Below are 18,596 nucleotides of genomic sequence, written 5' to 3'. Positions count from 1 at the left end.
GTGAGAACACATACAGACTACACACTACCGACATAATCACTCACACTGTATTTTTGCTTTGGGAAGTTTTTGGCTTTTTCAGTTTTTTCAACTATGGGAACACAAAGCTGATATTCTCATTGATAATTTTTAATGAAACACCCCATCCATTGGGGAAATTGATAAATACTTTGGCCCCAGTGTGTATGATGAGGGAATCATAATGAAACAAATCATCAACATTCTCACAAGCAAGTTGAAATGTTGAAGAGAAGCATGCCTCGTCAGATGGTACAAGGACATGCACACAGAGACATTCATCATCCACCACGCTACGCACACCAAACACTCACAACCAGAGGCATTCGCATAGCAAAGGTGGTCACACAGATCTTTCATAAATGCACCAATTGCAAATGTATGAAAATAATAAAATCTACTTTCTTTGTCAGGTTGCTTTGAGCCCTACGTCCTGTCTGCATGAACTGAGCAAAAACATACTGGCCAGAGCCAGTAACCTTATTAGAAAATGTAGGGCAACAAAATTTGAAAGGGCTTTCTTCTTTAAAGTATGTGAAGAGCCATAAGTAGCTATAAAGCAATTGTGAAAGCGATATTTTTTCACTGAGGAGCATGGAGCAGTGAACGTGAGAGTTGATATGGCACAATCGGGAGGGGTAGACGAGAAATGTGATGAATGAGTGTGTGTGTGCAGCATCATTTCTTCAGCTGGGTGTGCGGGTGGGGGTTGGTTAGGAGGAGGGTGTAACACAACATTGGAAGCAGGATTAGGGGTGGGGTGGGTTCTTTTAAATGTGCACCAATAGTGGCTGGGCCTCGTTTGGGGGGGGCTCACCCTCTGGTGGAGGCAGCTGGTACTGCACACACAGCGAGGAGTACAGGCAGCCCACGAACGACATCAGGCTGGAAAAATACATCACGCCCTGGGCCCCACCCACCAGCGCCGTCAGAGGGCCCATCAGCAGAGAGACCAGGAGCTGTGCCAGGAAATACTGGCAGCTGAGGAGGGAGATGTCCACACCCATCCCCCGCCTGGTCCCGTCCTCTGAGGAACCACAGAACTATGGAGAGGGGCAAACACCAAGAGACAGAACATGAATTAGGCGACAATGTGTATTTTTTTAGGGTGTGAGTATCAAGTAACACCCTAGAGTAAGTTTCCTTATAATGAACTTATGCCGGTAGCCTACATGAACCTATGCCGGTAGCCTAAATGAACCTATGCCGGTAGCCTACATGAACCTATGCCGGTAGCCTAAATGAACCTATGCCGGTAGCCTAAATGAACACACGGGGCGACATAATCACTACGTTAACATGATGGCATAAACCCCATTTTGGCTAAAGCCCGGCTTCTCTATCCATGGGGGGTTAACTGCTTTATCTCACGGTACATGGCAGAGACAAATCCAGATCTTGGCCGCGTCAGTTCAAATCAAATGTGGAATGTTTACAAGCGGGCATCTGCTACCGTTGATTATACAGTAAATAAGTTGTGAAATGAATCAAAAACAAATCACATTTAAAGTTGTATTAGTATTGATTGATTCACATCGATATGAATGGATTAAATGACTAACAAGTGGTGGAAAAGTAATATGAAAATATTTGTTCAGTGAATTAGCACGTTTTGTCCAAAACAGTCGCAGTCAACGTTTTTCTAATGTCAACACATTGGTATAGCCAGGCTACCACATAACTATCATCTGAAATATCACGGTATGTCGCAACAAACCTTTGATCTAAACAGGATATTCAGTATGGAATGGGAATAGATCAGAGATAGATAGGAGCCGTCAGAATAATTTGCTTTTCTGTTGGCCATTTCTGATATGCAGCAAATGAGGGCAAAGAAAACGCTGCATGGTCTTGATCATTTACATTTCGCTTCAGTATTTCAAAGTGAATGAGATGTCGGAGCACAAGAACAGTGAGCGTCTAGCAGCGATTATCATATCATAGACATATATGATCCATGTATGTCTATGGACGGGATCTCAAGCATGCGAAAAGACATCATCTCCAGCTGTTATCTAGTTTCAAAAGTTACAAGCGCGCGTTCTCCGATATACAACCAAATCCGATCAAGTTATCTGGGGGTGTAAATCCGACTTCAGTAGGACACAGCAAATCTAGATTTGTGGAGTTACATGAAATGGATCTTCGATTTAAACCCGACAACGCCAGAAATCTGGACACATGTAACCGCAGTGACTGATAGCAGACCTAAAGTGGTGGGGAAAATGTAGCTTTCATGAAGCTGCTGGAGATCTCCTGTGCTGACATGGACAAGGTATATCTGACATTAGCCTCACTGAGGGGGCTTACTCCCATGACACAACTAGCCCTTTGTAAGATTTTAGAGCAAGATTTACCATGTAAGAGGGTGTTGGATCCAAGAGTGTGATCCTAAGCCTAAGATTTTCTGATAGGTTAAGATTAAAGTAGGGACGCTGACTAAAATAGACAACAGCAAAGGTGATTGGTGCTTTGTCAAGTTTTTGCCAGCGTTTAGAAGAAAAGCCAGCCATGTTCCCGTTGAGTCTTTATGGCAACCTGACCAGACCTGGCCCCGGAGGACTATTCTATCATAAGCATACAATGCCTACAACTGGCATGAATCAACATGTATGCATGTATAACATGATCATAAAGATACAATCATTTATAACCATATGATAGGTGTGAATAATCTATCAATAGTGTACAGTTCGTGTGCGTAATTTATCATAAACGTTCAGTATTTACGACTGATCTGGTATAAGCATATGGTGTATATGACCAATCGATCATAGTGAGTATGACTGCTCCATCATAAGTATTTAGGGGTATTACTAATCTACCATAAGCAGTTTGATTGTTCTCTCCCTTGTACACTGCTTTGGATAAAAGCGTCAGCTAAACGACTTAATGTAAATGTAAATGTAATAAGCGTTCAGTGGGTGTGAGGTGGGTCATACCTGTGGGCTCTGGTAGTACTCACACAGCAGCGAGTAAGGCAACGTGCAGAGAGAGGAGAAGAGCACGCCGTAAGTGACACACAGAGACAGCACCACGTACAGGTTGGTGGAGACGGTGGCCAGACCCGTGCCCAGGCCGAAGGCCAGATAGGCGAAGAAGTAGAGCGTGCGCAGCGAGAAACGCTCCTCCAGCTTCTCCAGAATGGCTGAGGAATCAGGGAGAGCAATGCGAGATGTTATACACATTCAAATTGCTCTACAGCCACAGTACAACACAGAAGTAAAATAGCAAACATACAGTCATGGACGAAAATGTTGGCACCCTTGCCATTCTGTCAGATAATGTACCCCTTTTCCCTGAAAATTGTTGCAATTACAAAGGCTTTGGCATTAACATGTTTATTTCTTATGTTTGCATTGGAACAACACAAAAAAGCAGACAAAAAAAAACCACATCTAACATGATTTCACACAAAACTCCAAAAATAGGCCGGACAAAATTATTGGCACCCTCAACTTAATACTTGGTAGCATACCCTTTGGAAAAAATTACTGAAATCAATCGCTTCCTGTATCCATGGATGAGTCTCTTACACCTCTCTACAGGAATTTTGGACCACTCCTCTTTTGCCAACTGCTCCAGGTCTCTCACGTTTGAAGGGTGCCTTCTCCCAACTGCTGTTTTTAGATCACGCCAGCGCTTTATGTTGAACCATTTCTGGGTGCTTTTAGAAGTGTGCTTTGGGTCATTGTCCTGCTGGAAGACCCATGACCTCTGACGGAGACCCAACTTTCGGACACTGGGCCCTACATTACGCCCCAAAATTCTTTGATAGTCTTCAGATTTCATGATGCCATGCACACAGTCAAGGCAACCAGTGCCAGAGGCAGCAAAGCAACCCCAAAACATCTGTGAACCTCCATCATATTTGACTGTAGGGACTGTGTTCTTTTCTTTGTAAGCCTCATTCCGTTTTCTGTAAATAGTAGAATGATGTGCTTTACCAAAAACCTCTACTTTGGTCTCATCAGTCCATAGGACATTCTCCCAGAATGATTTTGGCTTCCTCACGTACATTTTAGCAAACTCCAGTCTGGCTTTTCTATGTCTCTGTGTCAGCAGTGGGGTCTTCCTGGGTCTCCTACCATAGCGTTCCATTTTATTCAAACTTTGACGGATAGTGCGAGTTGAAACTGTTGTACCTTGTGTCTGCAAGTCAGCTTGAATTTGTTTAGAAGTGGTTCTAGGATCTTTATCCACCATTCGAACAATCTTTCTTTGCAATCTTGCATCAATTTTTGTCTTCCTTCCACGTCCAGGGAGGTTGGCGACAATACCATGGGCTTTAAACTTCTTAACCACATTGCGCACAGTGTGTATTACAGCGCAAGCCTAGTTTCCCCTTGGGACTACATTGCGCACAGTGGACACAGGAACATTGAGATCTCTCGAGATGGATTCTTGTAGCCTTGGGATTGTCCATACTTTTCCACAATTTTGCTTCTCAAATCCTCAGACAATTCTTTTCTCTTCTTTCTCTTCTCCATGCTCATTGTGACACACAACACAAAGGTTGAATCAACTTTGCTTCCTTTAAACTGGTTGCAAGTGTGATTTCTATATTGCCAGCACCTGTGACTTGCCACAGGTGCATTTAAATACAAATTAAAGGACCATTACTTGCTTGAAATACAATTATTTCTTACAATTTTTAAAGGGTGCCAATAATTTTGTCCGCCCCATTTTTGGAGTTTTGTGTTGTATTATGTTAGATGTGGCTTTTTTTGTCTTCTTTTTTGTGTTGTGTCAATGCAAACAATAGAATTGAACATGTGAATACCAAATAATTTGTATTTACAACAAGTTTTGGGGAGAATTGTTGCATTATCTGACAGAAGTGCAGGGGTGCCAACATTTTCGTCCATGACTGTATAACAGGAGATTACAGCAAAATAATGACATGAATGAGACTGATGCACAAGCCAAATGGGAGAACACTATTCTGCATGCATGACATGAACAAAATTGTTCTAATAGGGTGGTGTGATATGGCCGATCACCAATTACAACACGAGAGGGAGCTGTCGAGACACTGTCCATGCCACAAGGATTAATTTCAGCTGACGCTCTTGCCAGAGCTCCCAGATGAAACAACACACCAATGACAAGCAAGCTGCTGACTGAGAGAATCATGCAAGGTCGTGTATTCGGTGTGACAAAGGCTAAATGTTTTTTTGGAGGTTTTGGGAGACTTCCTTTATACTTGTATCCAAGGCAACCGACAATTTGAATCGGAAGAAACTGACAGAGCTCAAGGAATACTTAAACAATCATTATTAGAGATGTTAAAAATAGCTAGTTTTTCTGTTTCGAATGGTCTATTGTTCAGCAGAACAATTCACTCACACACATACGTACTGTATGTACACTGCACACTTCATGAAACTCACAAACACATCAACATGCTCTTATTTACTGTACTGCACACTTCATGAAACTCAAAAACACATCAACATGCTCTCAATACTGTACTGGGCTACAAAAAGAAAACATAGCTCTAAATATATCATCGTAGCTTCACTATTAACCTCAAATCAGTGCGTAAGACTTAGCATTCCTGCTAGTTTGGAACGCTACATGAAATGCTGGCACTGTCGTAACCGTGGTAACAGATGTAAATGAGAACTGGACTGACTCTGACCTGAGTAGAAGGCAGCACTGAATGCATAGATGCACATGCCCCAGCAGCCCATGCTGACCCCAGCGTTGTAGCGCTGGTAGGCCTCTGAGTCGTGGGGCGCTTTGGGGTCCCCCTTAAACACAACCTCCCCCATGAAGTCTGTGTAAAAGAGCAGCATGCCCTCGAAGGACAGCCAGCCTGGGGAGAAAGAGAGAGATGGAGAGAGAGAAAGAAAAAAGAAAGAGAGAGATCAAATAAAGCTTATTAAGACGAACAAACACAGCCCCTTTTAGTTATTCTGCAGTACAGTAAGGCAGTCTGGCCAATGGGTGAACACTATTGAGTACAAAAATAGGCATGCCTTAATTTGGATGTGACCATGAACTAACATAAGGGCATGCTGACTTCTTCCTCACCCAAAAAATGGTTGGTGCAAAGGCTGCGCAAAGATGGGGGCATCCTGTAGATGGCGATGCAAAGCAGCCTCATGGACATCTGTGTATCCCCAGATTCGATTCTGTCGCTCAGGTCACTGTCGTAGCGCACACCATTTAGCAAAATATTTGCCACCTGGAGGGTCAAAGTAAGCAGAAAACACTAAGGCTGAATCCCATTACACCCCTTAGCCCTTCGCCTTTCCCCTTCCCCTCTGTTTTGCGCGTTCACGTGGAGGGGTAGGGCTATCCCAATTCACGTTTAGACAGAAAGGTAGGGGTGAGGGAAGGGCTTTCCACCCCTCCAAACGGAGATTTTCCGAGGGCACACTTCAAACGGAGGGGTGAGACCGATTTCCCCCAATGCATTGCGAACCCGTGATCATTCACACCCCAATCCTGTAAACATCGCGCAAGTCCCTTTAAAAATGTCGGAAACAGCAGGAAAAGTATCACACAAATGTAAATATTTTCTTTGTAATTCATGGTTTTAAAACTTGTTTGATTAAATGTTGCATTGTGTAAACAACAGCTGCAGGCGCCATGTTTGTTTATGTCTGATGAGTGACAGCTGTCGCTCTCCGGTTACGTAACAGCTGACGCAGCGTACTGATGACGTACGTAATTGTTGAAGGGAAATCCCAATTCGAAGGGCTAGCGTTACAAGCCCTTCGCCTACACCTACGTTATTGCTTCGTTTGAAAAGGCGAGGGCCAAGGGGTAGGGGTAAGGGTAGGGGTGGAGATTAGAAATGGGATTGGGCCTAAGACTACATTCTGACTGCAGGTGAAATTGACCCACATTTTGTTTTGCTCATATTTACATTTAAAATAAGTCATTTAGCAGACACTTATGTCCAAAGCGACGTAAAAGGGAGAGAACAGTCAAGCTAAGAGCAATACAGTCATGCTAAGAGCAATATCATATATGACTCAGATATGTTTTGTTGAGGAACAGTGTGAACAAAATCACATGGAATCTGATCTTGAACATATCGTAAATTATTTGACTTTTATATTCGTTACAATTCTGTGCTAGTGGGAGTCAATGAATACAAACTGAAAGGTGAAAGTGAATACAAACTTGCACTTTCTCTGCCTTCCTCTACATCTCCTTATCCTTCCTGTAATGCTATCTCCTCTAACTAGTACTTAACATGCACTTACAGTAGGTACATTCCTGCACTTTTTTTGTATTTCTTATTTAAAATAGTATTTATTGTTACACTAGGTCTCTATTGCTTGTAGCTTGATTGTTCTCTCCTTTGTACGTCGCTTTTTAAAAAATACAAACATAGTACAGCAGCAATGGAGGCAGTCAGTGGAGGGACAGTGAGTTGTTAAGCTTGGTTTATGCTCAGAGGCGTAAGTTGAAGCGCAAGCGCAAGAGGCTGCGCAAGCCCCTTGCGCGACCCTTGCGCGACTTTTTACGTATTGCGTGCGTCGGCCCCTTTTTCTAGACTTGCGCCATTTTACGCAAGCCTATTGTTTTGGGTGTGAATTGCTTGGCAACACCCCCAACGCAACGCGTAAGCACCTAGCAATTCATGCTCCCTTTAGAAGCATGCAAGGGCCTTTAGACCTGTTATCGCCTGCTCACGAATTTGCTAGCTTCCACTGCACATCAACTTCTAAATGAAACCGTAAACACTGACTTCAGTGTCCTCCATGTTTACTTCTGCACGACATTGTGCTGCATGCAATGTCTTGTCATTGTTCTTTTGTGCATACGGGTCAGTTCAGGAGCGTGAACAGTTCATACTGGAATCTGCCATTGGCCACTAAGCACTAAGAAATAAGCACTAAGGTTTGCAGTGAGAATGCTAACCACAGACAGACAGAGCTTACTATTTCATCAAAGCCAACCATAAGCCTACACATGTGTGCAGGTCTGCCTACACAATAATGCTCACAGATACGAGAACCTCTGCTGCACCCCTCATGATTCCCTGGTGTCAATTTAGTAATATAACCACATAACCTGCCATAACTGTACTAAATAGCTGATATATAACTGTTTACAGTTTACCTAGGAATTATCTGTGTCTAACAGATGACTCCGGTGTGACACCTGACACCTGGTTCAATCTCAGTGTAGATACTCTTGCATTAGATTCGAAAAGAAGTCTCGCCCCACCTGCTGGCTGAAGGTAACAGTGCGCCTGCGCCCGTTCTCCAGCCCTATGCTGGGGGTGATTAGGGGGTCCTCAATGAGAGCCAGGCTCTGGGGACGCTTCAGGATACTCCCCCTCTTTGACCCTACGCCAGGCTGGGGGCCCCCCTCACTCCCGTTGGGTAGCATCCCCTCGTTCGCTCGCATCACCTCGCTCCCGTTGGGTTGCGTGCCCTCAGCAGGGTAAGTGACTGGGCTCAGCGACTGCGCTGGTCCTTCCCCCTGCTCCTGGCCCTCGCCTGGCTGGGCCTCTACACCGAGCTGGGGCACCGGTGGAGGCGGGGTGTCCCCCTCGTTCATCTGGGGGCCCACAGCCTCCGGCTCGAGGGGCTGCGGCGTCCGCGGCCCCGTGTAGCAGTCAATCAGCACGCTGTCTATGTAGGAGGTGCCCAGGGAGGAGGCGAACTCGTTGATGCCAGTCAAGGAGTTGTCGCGGCTGATGAAGCTGCCGTACTTGGGCGTGAGCGGGCTGAGGGGTGAGATTGGGCTGGTGAGGCCCACGCAGAGCCGTGCGCTGGCGCTGCAGGAGTGGCCCAGGGGGTCCGTGTAGCGCCGCTGGGGGTTGGAGGACTGGTAGCTGTACAAGCCGTCCACTTCGTCCCGGTCCTCCAGACCAGCACCTGGTGGGGCAGGTGGGGAGGGGGGCAGGGGTAGGCTGGGGCTCTTCAGGGCACTCCTGGTGGCCCTATTATGCGTCTGAGGTAGTATCCGCTCCGGAATGCTGGTGAGGGTCATCGCCGTGGCAGCCACGAGGGTAACACTGGTGAACATGTAGATGACCCGGAGCTGGCCACCCATGGCTCTGCCAAACTCAGTGTGATCCCAGTTGATGCCTCCCACGATGTAGCCAAACCCACCACCTAATCCTGAACAAGGCATCAGAGAAACATTAGAGTAGGTGAACATGAGAGTGTGACAGAACAGCATACAGACCAATGGTTGTTGCAAGAGCAAAGGACAAGGACTAATTTGTATTCAATGTGACAGAAATGACTTACTCATTACATATCAGGACATGCTGATATTATTACTCTTACCTAAACCTAATGATAAACATTAACTCCTTGGATTCTTGGAATCCTTGGACATGGGGATAGAATATATTTGCACAAGATATCCATTGTACTAAATAATCAAGTCTACATAGTACCTAAGGACACTGATTATAAATCTACTGTTTATCTAATTCTCCACTTCACAATCATGTAAATTTACATTCACACAGCATGACATACATACCCTAGATGTTGTGTGAGAGTGTGCTTGCCATTTGAGTTACACCACATACCTGCAAGAAGTGCGTGAATGTTGAGCCCTCGGTCCTGGTCTTCAGGACCACACACATCCATCATGTAGGCATGGCTTGGGTTGTCAGCTGAGTCTGCACTGAAGTCCATCAGAACCACCCCACACACCGTCAACACTATGCCCCATTTGTGATTGAAAGCTGTGTCTGCCAGTGCTGCTCCAATGTCCCGCCCATTCAGAACTAGTGTTAAGCCAAATAACGCTCCTATACAAAGTAAATGAGAGACAGTAAAGAGACAAACTGAACATACATCACATTTAGGCCCAATCCCAATTCCCCCCATGGCTCTACCCCTTTGCCCCTACCCCTCAGTTTTACGTTCTCCTGCAGAGGGGAGGGTGTCCCGTACTTTAGGGGGGATTGAAGTGTAGTGGCCGTCTAGCCCTCAAAACGGGAGGTTGATTTGTGAGTGACAGTATGCCCTGCCCTGCCCTATATATATGGCTCTATGTAATAGGCTTTAAATATAGTCATGCCCAATAGTTTCTGCGCTTTCCCATTCTGTGAAATCAGTGCTGGGTGGACATTTCAGTGGCAAGGGCTGCACTGGGTTGTTCCAGTTCATAGGGGATATTTAAAAACTACCCTTTTGTTTTGAGTGGTACCTCAAAACCAAGTAGGCATCCAAAAACAAGGGGCAGGGGTTAAAATAAGAGATGTGGTTGGGCCTTAATCTTTACTTTGGACATATCTATCAAAAGTTGCTTCGGTCAGTAACGTGTAGCTTAGGCATGATCAAAAAGACAATTGGAACGGAAAAATACACGCCTACTGCAAATCTTAAAACAAAAAATAGCAGACAAACATGAATAATTCTTTGTCACATAAAAATACTGCTCCACAGAGAGCATACTTCTCTGAGCGTTTAAACGAAGGCCTCGTAGTCAAAAACACATTAAATATTAAATACTCAGAGTGTATTTCCTATGAAGTGAATGGTACGTATAAGAATCTTGTTGTACATGCTAATCTGTCAAATGTTTTGGAAAATTGCAGATTTAACTGAAGACTGACACAAAACATAATGCGGTTGTGAGACCCAATCTTTGTCAAATGATATGTGTTTATGTGCGTGAGTGTGTTCTGTTCTCTTCACATTGGCGTTATTGCCATCTGTTTCATTAATATTTATGTATGATTATGCATAAAACTATATATGAACATGTTGGAAGAAAGCCCTTAGGGCAGCCATTTTGCCCTGCGGCCCACTCTGGAGGAAAGAGTAAATGTGATTAGAAGATAAATTACGACAGTGGAAAATAAAACTAATAATGTTTGACTTACCCAGAGCCAAGGCCAGGATAAAGGGCCTTCTCCGACCGAAACGTGATGTGCAGCGATCACTCCACGCTCCTAATATTGGTTGTAGTAAAAAGCCTGAAATGCAGGGAAAACAGGATGGAAATGAATGGGCGTGGATGGTGACTCATGTCAGATGTGAACATAAGAGGAAACAAGACTTGCACTTGAAGACCATAAAAACGATAAAGTGAGACCAAGAAGATTTAATCTCCCTCAGTGCATTAGGTGGAGAAGACAGACAATTAGTAACTTCACCAATTCATGCAACACAGCAAGGTACCTACTAAACTCTAACATCCAGTACCTAGAATTGGACTGATGAACCACACCAGACTGTAGAACTGGTCTGGCAAGCCCATCTGCAGGAGCACTGGTGTGACATAGGCTGTTTCCATGGCGTAGCTGAACTCGATGCCAAACAGGATACAGCCGTTGCATACAAGCTCAGTGAAGGTCCGGCGTGGAGGGAGTTCCGTCAGGTCCAGCTGATCCAGAGGGCAGGGTGTGTTTGGGGGTGGAGGCGGTGATGGCCTGATGAGTTTCCGCCTCTTGGGGTGCCTTTGGAAGTTGTTGGCTCGGTGGCTGAGGTGGCGTGTCGTGGAGGTGGGGAAGCTGGAGGTCTTGGGGAGGGAAGGCCTCCAGGAGCCATCATGGATCCCTCCTGCTCTGCTCCCCGCTGGGCTGGCCAGTAGGGGATCACTTGGCGTACCCATGCCCGGAGATGACATCACTCTCTACCTGCTGGACTCTGCACACAACCACAAAAAATGTTTTTTTTTTTTTTTTTTTTTTTTAAAGCAGTGAAAACTAAAAACATGCAGTGGAAGGTATTCAAGTGGGATGGAGATAGACAGGGATGAATCAAACAGTGACATAAACAAACTCCATGCCGGCTGCCTTGCTAGCACGAACACAGTAGCATAATGACATTTAGAGGACACGAAGAGGAAAACACTTATACACACGCTTTTACATTTACACAAGAAATGACAGAATAGAGTAAACTGAATCACAAAAACATACCAAGACGTATGCGGTATTGGGAACCGCCATTGCCAAATCGTAATAAGTGATATGACATTTCACCTCGTGTACACGAAACACTGCAACCACTGCGCAGGTTCGTGAGGAGGAGATGCGCATGGTCCATGTGCTTCGGAGCTGAGTCTAGCAGAAAGGACTGCTGCATTCCCTTTCCGCTGGCTTATTTATTACGATACTGCGACGTGCCATTTATATCACTTTTATTCGATATGTATACATTAACTGATGAATAGATCACTCGAACAGATGTTTTCTTGGCTTTCTTATTGTTTAGTTGGTTGTATGGCTAAGCGAAGGACATGCGGTAAAGACGGCTTGGTGAATTTCAATGAGTAGCTAATAATAGGTGGGTAAGAGATCAATGACTAGTCATTTGGCTCAGAGTGTGGCAAATAAAGACTAGACTACAGTCGTACCAAGCCATGTGTTCGCTTTCTTATACTGGACACGGCGTGCAAATGGAAACATGAAAAATATTACCTTTTCGGGGATTCTGGTAATTTATTACTGCGTTCTTTTCTAGATAAATAGGTACACCATGGTTTGGGTCATTTATAGCAATGGTGTTGAATTTTAAAGATTCATCTTTTCCCCAACTTGCGTTATCTTCGGTGCAGTCATTTCTTAGCTATTTTCCTTCAGCCTTCCCCCACTCTCTCCCCTCCCTTCCCATGCTAGCCTATCTCTACGTCGTGACGTCAGGTTACCCCAGCGCCCCATCATTCGACTGCAGCATCAGCACCACTCTCTAACTTGCTGGGTGCTGTGGGCGCGATTGAAAAATTACCACCACCGAGGACACAACTTGGATGTGGAAGATTTAGAAAATAGAGGGGCCAAGATTATGAAGGGTGTTCAGTCTGCGTTTTTCACCTAAACTTTCAACACTTGTTAAAAATAGCTTTTACTCGTGAAACTAAACAGCGGTGATGAGGCCAATTTACGAACGAAGATCATAGGCCTACCTGTTTGCTAATCGCACGATAATGGAAATGTATCACCTGCTGTCAGGCTTGGGGGGTAACAGAATACATGGAGCGGCGTTACGTTATTAGGATTTTTTTTTTTATTAAGGGTAACTATTCCGGTACAGTTAAAACAACTAAAAAGACGTAATTAGATTACAGATACTTTTAGCAAAAATTCGGATTTTTAACAGGATTACAAAAACATTTTAAAATGCAGAACATTATACTAACCTCCACATGCGCACTTTACAATAGGCTACCTCACGAGAAGACAACAGAGAAAACTACAATGCTTTCCCTGTCCCGAAATATAGATAGCCTACTTTTTTGTCCTCAAAGCTGAAAGTGTGAAGACAATAACAGTGCAGTGCACCTTAATGGCTTCCCGCGATGAAAATACTGTCGTTACCCAACGACTAGCCTACACGTCAAATTTCATGAAGCATTTACACAGGCAAGACCAACACTACAACGTTACAGACATCTATTTTACCTATTAGGTTGAAGTTGGTTAGCTAGCTAACCTGTTAGTTTTGCTTGCCTACTAACGTAATGAAAAAGGGTACTTTGATAACCGGAATGATCGTGTTTGGATAAAACACTTAGCCCCTGGCCGAGATATGTTCGTGGCAGTTTCAGCGTGATGTGTGAATGGGGAACATATTTTTATTAACAAAGCAAGTAGCCTATAGCAGCATATTTAAATTATAGCCTACTACTATACTATACTCTGTAGCCTCTCTTTGACAGTTCAAACTGTAAACCCAAACAGTTCTTCTAACTTATTAACATTATGTATTCAGTACTTAAAGCCTGGTATTTAGTTGACCCAACTTTAAATTTGTACGTTTTCTGAGCAAGTGAAGACGTTTTAATTGTATTGGAATGTATTTGTTTGAGTAAACATTGCCTGATAACTCTTTTTTAGTATCCGACGTCATTAACGTCGTTGAGAACACCATTGCAGAGTTGTTGTAATGAGGCACGGAGACAGCAGACGGAGACAGCAGACTAAAGGTAGAGGAACCATTTAGTAATCGAGAGTTTGGAAGGTTGCTAGTTCGATTCCCCACACCTCCTTAAGTACCGTAAATCCTCAAATAGTGGCCGGGGCTTGTATTTACTTAGGCTGCACAGCGCACCGGCCTTTATTTGGGGCAGGCTTGTATTAGGGGCAGGCCTTTATTTCTTAATTATCTTCTGTTATAGAATTGTATTATTTAAATAATGGGCATAATTGCTAGCCTGACGATGTCATACTCATAATTCTAGTCAGAATATGAGTCTGAAACTGAACCACTGGGCTGTGATTATGGGGTGTGTTTCAACGAACCAGGAAAGAAAATTCCTCTTCGCTGAATTGGATAGAACCAATCAGAGCAACGTAGTATATTACCATCTGATAGATTAAACTTTTGATCCCGTAGTAGGGACGGCAAAAACATCTTTTCAATTGACAAATGCCTTGATCGCGTTTCTCTGTTCCTCTTTCAAAATGAATGTGCTGTCAATATCTGTTGAGATATGCCTGCTCACGTTACTTAATTAGCACTCAAGGCTAGAAGCTACCATTTGTTTCAATGTTTTTTTGTCTATGCGTTAGCATAACCTATCAATAATGGTCTAGAGTGCTTCAGGTAAGACCTACAATCCTCGGCAACATTCGGGTTGCACATACACAACTAACCGAGTCAATGTAGACATAAAAAAAGTCATGTAGATAGCTTAAATCATATAAAATATGTCCCACTAAGCTCCCGAGACGGCGCCATCTTTGTTCGATGTATATTCTATCTAATCAACTCAAGCATTGGTTGTCTTGTCTGTCCATCAATGTATAAAGCCCGCCCTTACAATTTGATTGTTCAGATCACTTTTCTGAGACGTTTAATCTCTCCCAACTAGCTCAAGTCCAGACTGAATCTCCCAGACCAAAAATTTTGTGGGCGGAGTTCAGGCTGGTATCCAGGCTACATAATTGCAGTAGGCTAATATAATTCATTGCATATGCGTTCAACACTTCCTGCACATCGCGTAGCGCTTTAGGTTGGGGTGTCAACGTAAAAAATAAACATCGGAGTTATGGTCTCCACTGTCAGTCACGGAGGAAAAGATTTCCAAAGCCTTGAATTTAATCATTTTTCTAGACACTCTATTATGCTTATCGCGGACTGAAAACATTTATTCAACGAGCTGGTTTGATATCCAGCCTAACTTTATTTCTACCTCCACCTGCTAGTCGTAGCCTATCGCATTCGTCTCGGGTCAATGTCAAACTTCTTTGCTGCTTTTTCTCCCGAATGTTCTTCTGCAATCAGCATACACCATCTCTTTGAATTTAATATCAAAGTTCCGTAAGTCTACTACTGCTTTATGATCCCTTCTGGAAAAAGTAACCTAGCCAACTAAAACATTACAGATAAACAACAGTAGGCTATACGATACGTGCATTTAGGCTAAACATTCGCCTAGTAGTCCTACGTGGGGACATTTATTTTTTTATTGCAAACAGCCCATGAGATTAGCCAACAATATTATATAATATAATATTAAACATGAGGAGAACATGTATTTGTGAAATGCATTCAATTCAATTGTGATGCCTACTTTGAGCCGACGGACTGATGCTGGTAGGCTACAGTAATATATCGGTAGGCTACTTTATTTTACCCCCGGCTTGTATTCGGGGCCCGGCCTTTATTTGTCCGTATGGACCACGACCCCGGCTACTATCTATAGCCCGGCTTCTAATTGAATTCCGGCCTTTATTTGAGGATTTACGGTAGTTTATAAGTATGAACCCCTAAACTGCTACTGCTAATCGCGGTAGCATTTTGCACATACATTCAAAATTCCTTGTAAATAGCTATGGACAAAATCGTCGGCTAAATCACAGATGTAAATGTAAATGTACATCTGGCAACACTGGGAAGGCAGTGGACTAATTACAGTTCTCTCTACAGTAAGAAGTTCGAACGTAAGGGAGATACCCTTTCAAAAACTTGTAAGGGCTGGGCGTATTAACTTGTTTTGTGAAAGACCCAGAGAAACACAAATATTCGACGTGGCAAATTCCTGAGAGATTTTGGAATAATATGAGTTCAGAGAACTTAAAATTATGAAAATGATAACAAAATAAATCAGTATAGCCGATGTATAATTTTTAAGTTATGTTTGCTAGCCTATATACAGTATATGTACTCAAATTGTATTAAGTAATCGGTTACATCAAAAGTCTGAAGTACTCTGAACTTGTTCAGGTTTACAGTGCAGAAAGTGAGACGTTTAATCTCTCCCAACTAGCTCAAGTCCAGACTGAATCTCCCAGACCAAAAATTTTGTGGGTGGAGTTCAGGCTGGTATCCAGGCTACATAATTGCAGTAGGCTAATATAATTCATTGCATATGCGTTCAACACTTCCTGCACATCGCGTAGCGCTTTAGGTCGGGGTGTCAACATCGGAGTTATGGTCTCCACTGTCAGTTTATAAGTATGAACCCCTAAACTGCTACTGCTAATCGCGGTAGCATTTTGCACATACATTCAAAATTCCTTGTAAATAGCTATGGACAAAATCGTCGGCTAAATCACAGATGTAAATGTAAATGTACAGTACTGTGCAAAAGTTTTAGGCAGGTGTGAAAAAATGCTATGAACTAAGAATGCTTTGAAAAATTTAAACAATAAATGTTTATTTTGTATTCATTTACATGGTAAGACTGAGCACAGCAACAAGACACAACGTAGTTATACTGCATCAGCAGGGTCTTTCCCAGACAAAGATTTCAAAGCAGACAGGGGTTTCAAAATGTGCAGTTCAAGCTCTTTTGAAGAAGACGTTGAGGATCGTAGACGCAGTGGTCAGCCAAGGAAACTTAATGCAGCTGATGAAAAACACATCAAGCTTATTTACCTTCAAAATCGGAAGATGTCAAGCAGTGCCATCAGCTCAGAACTGGCAGAAACCAGTGGTACCCAGGTACAGACATTTACTGTCCGGGGAAGTCTGGCCAGAAGTGGTCTTCATGGAAGAGTTGCAGCCAAAAAGCTCTACCCCGACAAGGAAACAAGGCCAAGTGACTGAACTAAGCACGAAAACATAGAAACTGGGGTGCAGAAACATGGCAGAAGGTGCTCTGGACTGATGAGTCAAAATTAGAAATATTTGGCTGTAGAAGAAGGCAGTTTGTTCGCCGAAGGGCTGGAGAGAGGTACAATAATGAGAGTCTGCAGGCAACAGTGAAGCATGGTAAAGATTCTTTTCCAGTTTGGGGCTGCATTTCTGCAAGTGGAGTTGGAGATTTGGTCAGGATGAATGGTGTCCTCAATGCTGAGAAATACAGGCAGATACTAATCCATCATGCAATACCATCAGGGAGGCGTATGATTGGCACCAAATGTATTCTGCAGCACTAACATAACCCCAAACATACAGCCAATGTCATTAACAACTATCTTCAGCTTAAAGAAGAACAGAAAGTCCTGCAAGTGATGGTATGACCCCCACAGAGCCCTGATCTCTATATCATCGAGTCTGTCTGGGTTTACATGAAGAGACAGAAGAATTTTAGGAAGCCTACATCCACAGAAGATCTGTGGTTAGTTCTCCAATATGTTTGGAACAATTTACCAGCCGAGTTCCTTCAAAAACTGCGCAAGTGTATCTGGAAGAATTGATGCTATTTTGAAGGCAAAGGGTGGTCACACCAAATATTGATTTAATTTAGAATTTTCTTCTGTTCCTTCACTGCATTTTGTTAATTTATGAAGAATTGATGAAAATAAACTGTTAACACTTCCATTTTTGAAAGCATTCTTAGTTTACAGCATTTTTTCACACCTGCCTAAAACTTTTGCACAGTACTGTACATCTGGCAACACTGGGAAGGCAGTGGACTAATTACAGTTCTCTCTACAGTAAGAAGTTCGAACGTAAGGGAGATACCCTTTCAAAAACTTGTAAGGGCTGGGCGTATTAACTTGTTTTGTGAAAGACCCAGAGAAACACAAATATTCGACGTGGCAAATTCCTGAGAGATTTTGGAATAATATGAGTTCAGAGAACTTAAAATTATGAAAATGATAACAAAATAAATCAGTATAGCCGATGTATAATTTTTAAGTTATGTTTGCTAGCCTACAGTGCAGAGAGTGGACACTTGATTCATTAAAAATACTGTGGATGTTCTAAATCTGGACTGATTTTATTTTTTAAACTGTGGTGTTGTGCAATTTCAATGAAGGTCTGTACGTTGAAATTGCATAATGATAAGCAAATTTGTCCTTGACACTGAGCAGAGTGCAGGTTTAATACTTAAAACTCAGTTTCCTTATTATCTTTTCTAGGGTGACATTGTGCTGTTGACTTACAGCATATGCTTAAATAAAAGCCATCTTATTGATTTTTCTTTTTCTGTTGTCTTCATTTGCACATTTGGCATGGAGGTACTCAAAAGTAACAGAACGCTTATCATTAATTGTATCGGAATACATTTTTAAAGTAATCCTCCCAACCCTGTCCTTTCCTGGGCCGCAGAATGTTACTAGAGTGTAAGTTCTCCCTGGGTTCTGAGGTGTGTCGGGGGACTAGTGAATGTGACTAGAGCCTATATAAGTTCTCCGTGGGCTCTGAGGTGTGTCGAGGGCTAGTGAATGTGACTAGAGCCTAAGTTCTCCCTGGGTTCTGGTGTGGCGGGGGACTAGTGAATGTGACTAGAACCTAAGT

The 18,596-nt window shown here is 43.2% G+C and overlaps 1 protein-coding gene across 1 annotated transcript; it reads right to left on the bottom strand.

The window, feature by feature from the left end:
- Positions 1-788: 788 nt before the first annotated feature.
- Positions 789-11,586, bottom strand: slc45a1 (solute carrier family 45 member 1; the record flags this gene model as incomplete). The annotated part of the gene is made up of 8 exons (XM_080845664.1): positions 789-1,061; positions 2,961-3,166; positions 5,663-5,839; positions 6,058-6,211; positions 8,212-9,113; positions 9,536-9,760; positions 10,841-10,933; positions 11,163-11,586. 8 exons carry the CDS (start codon positions 11,584-11,586, stop codon positions 789-791), a joined length of 2,454 nt encoding a protein of 817 aa, XP_080701790.1.
- Between the last annotated feature and the right edge of the window lie 7,010 nt (positions 11,587-18,596).

This window comes from Sprattus sprattus (assembly GCF_963457725.1).
Source record: "Sprattus sprattus genome assembly, chromosome: 10".
Lineage (NCBI taxonomy): Eukaryota > Metazoa > Chordata > Actinopteri > Clupeiformes > Clupeidae > Sprattus > Sprattus sprattus.
This window is presented reverse-complemented; position numbering and strand designations above follow the sequence as displayed.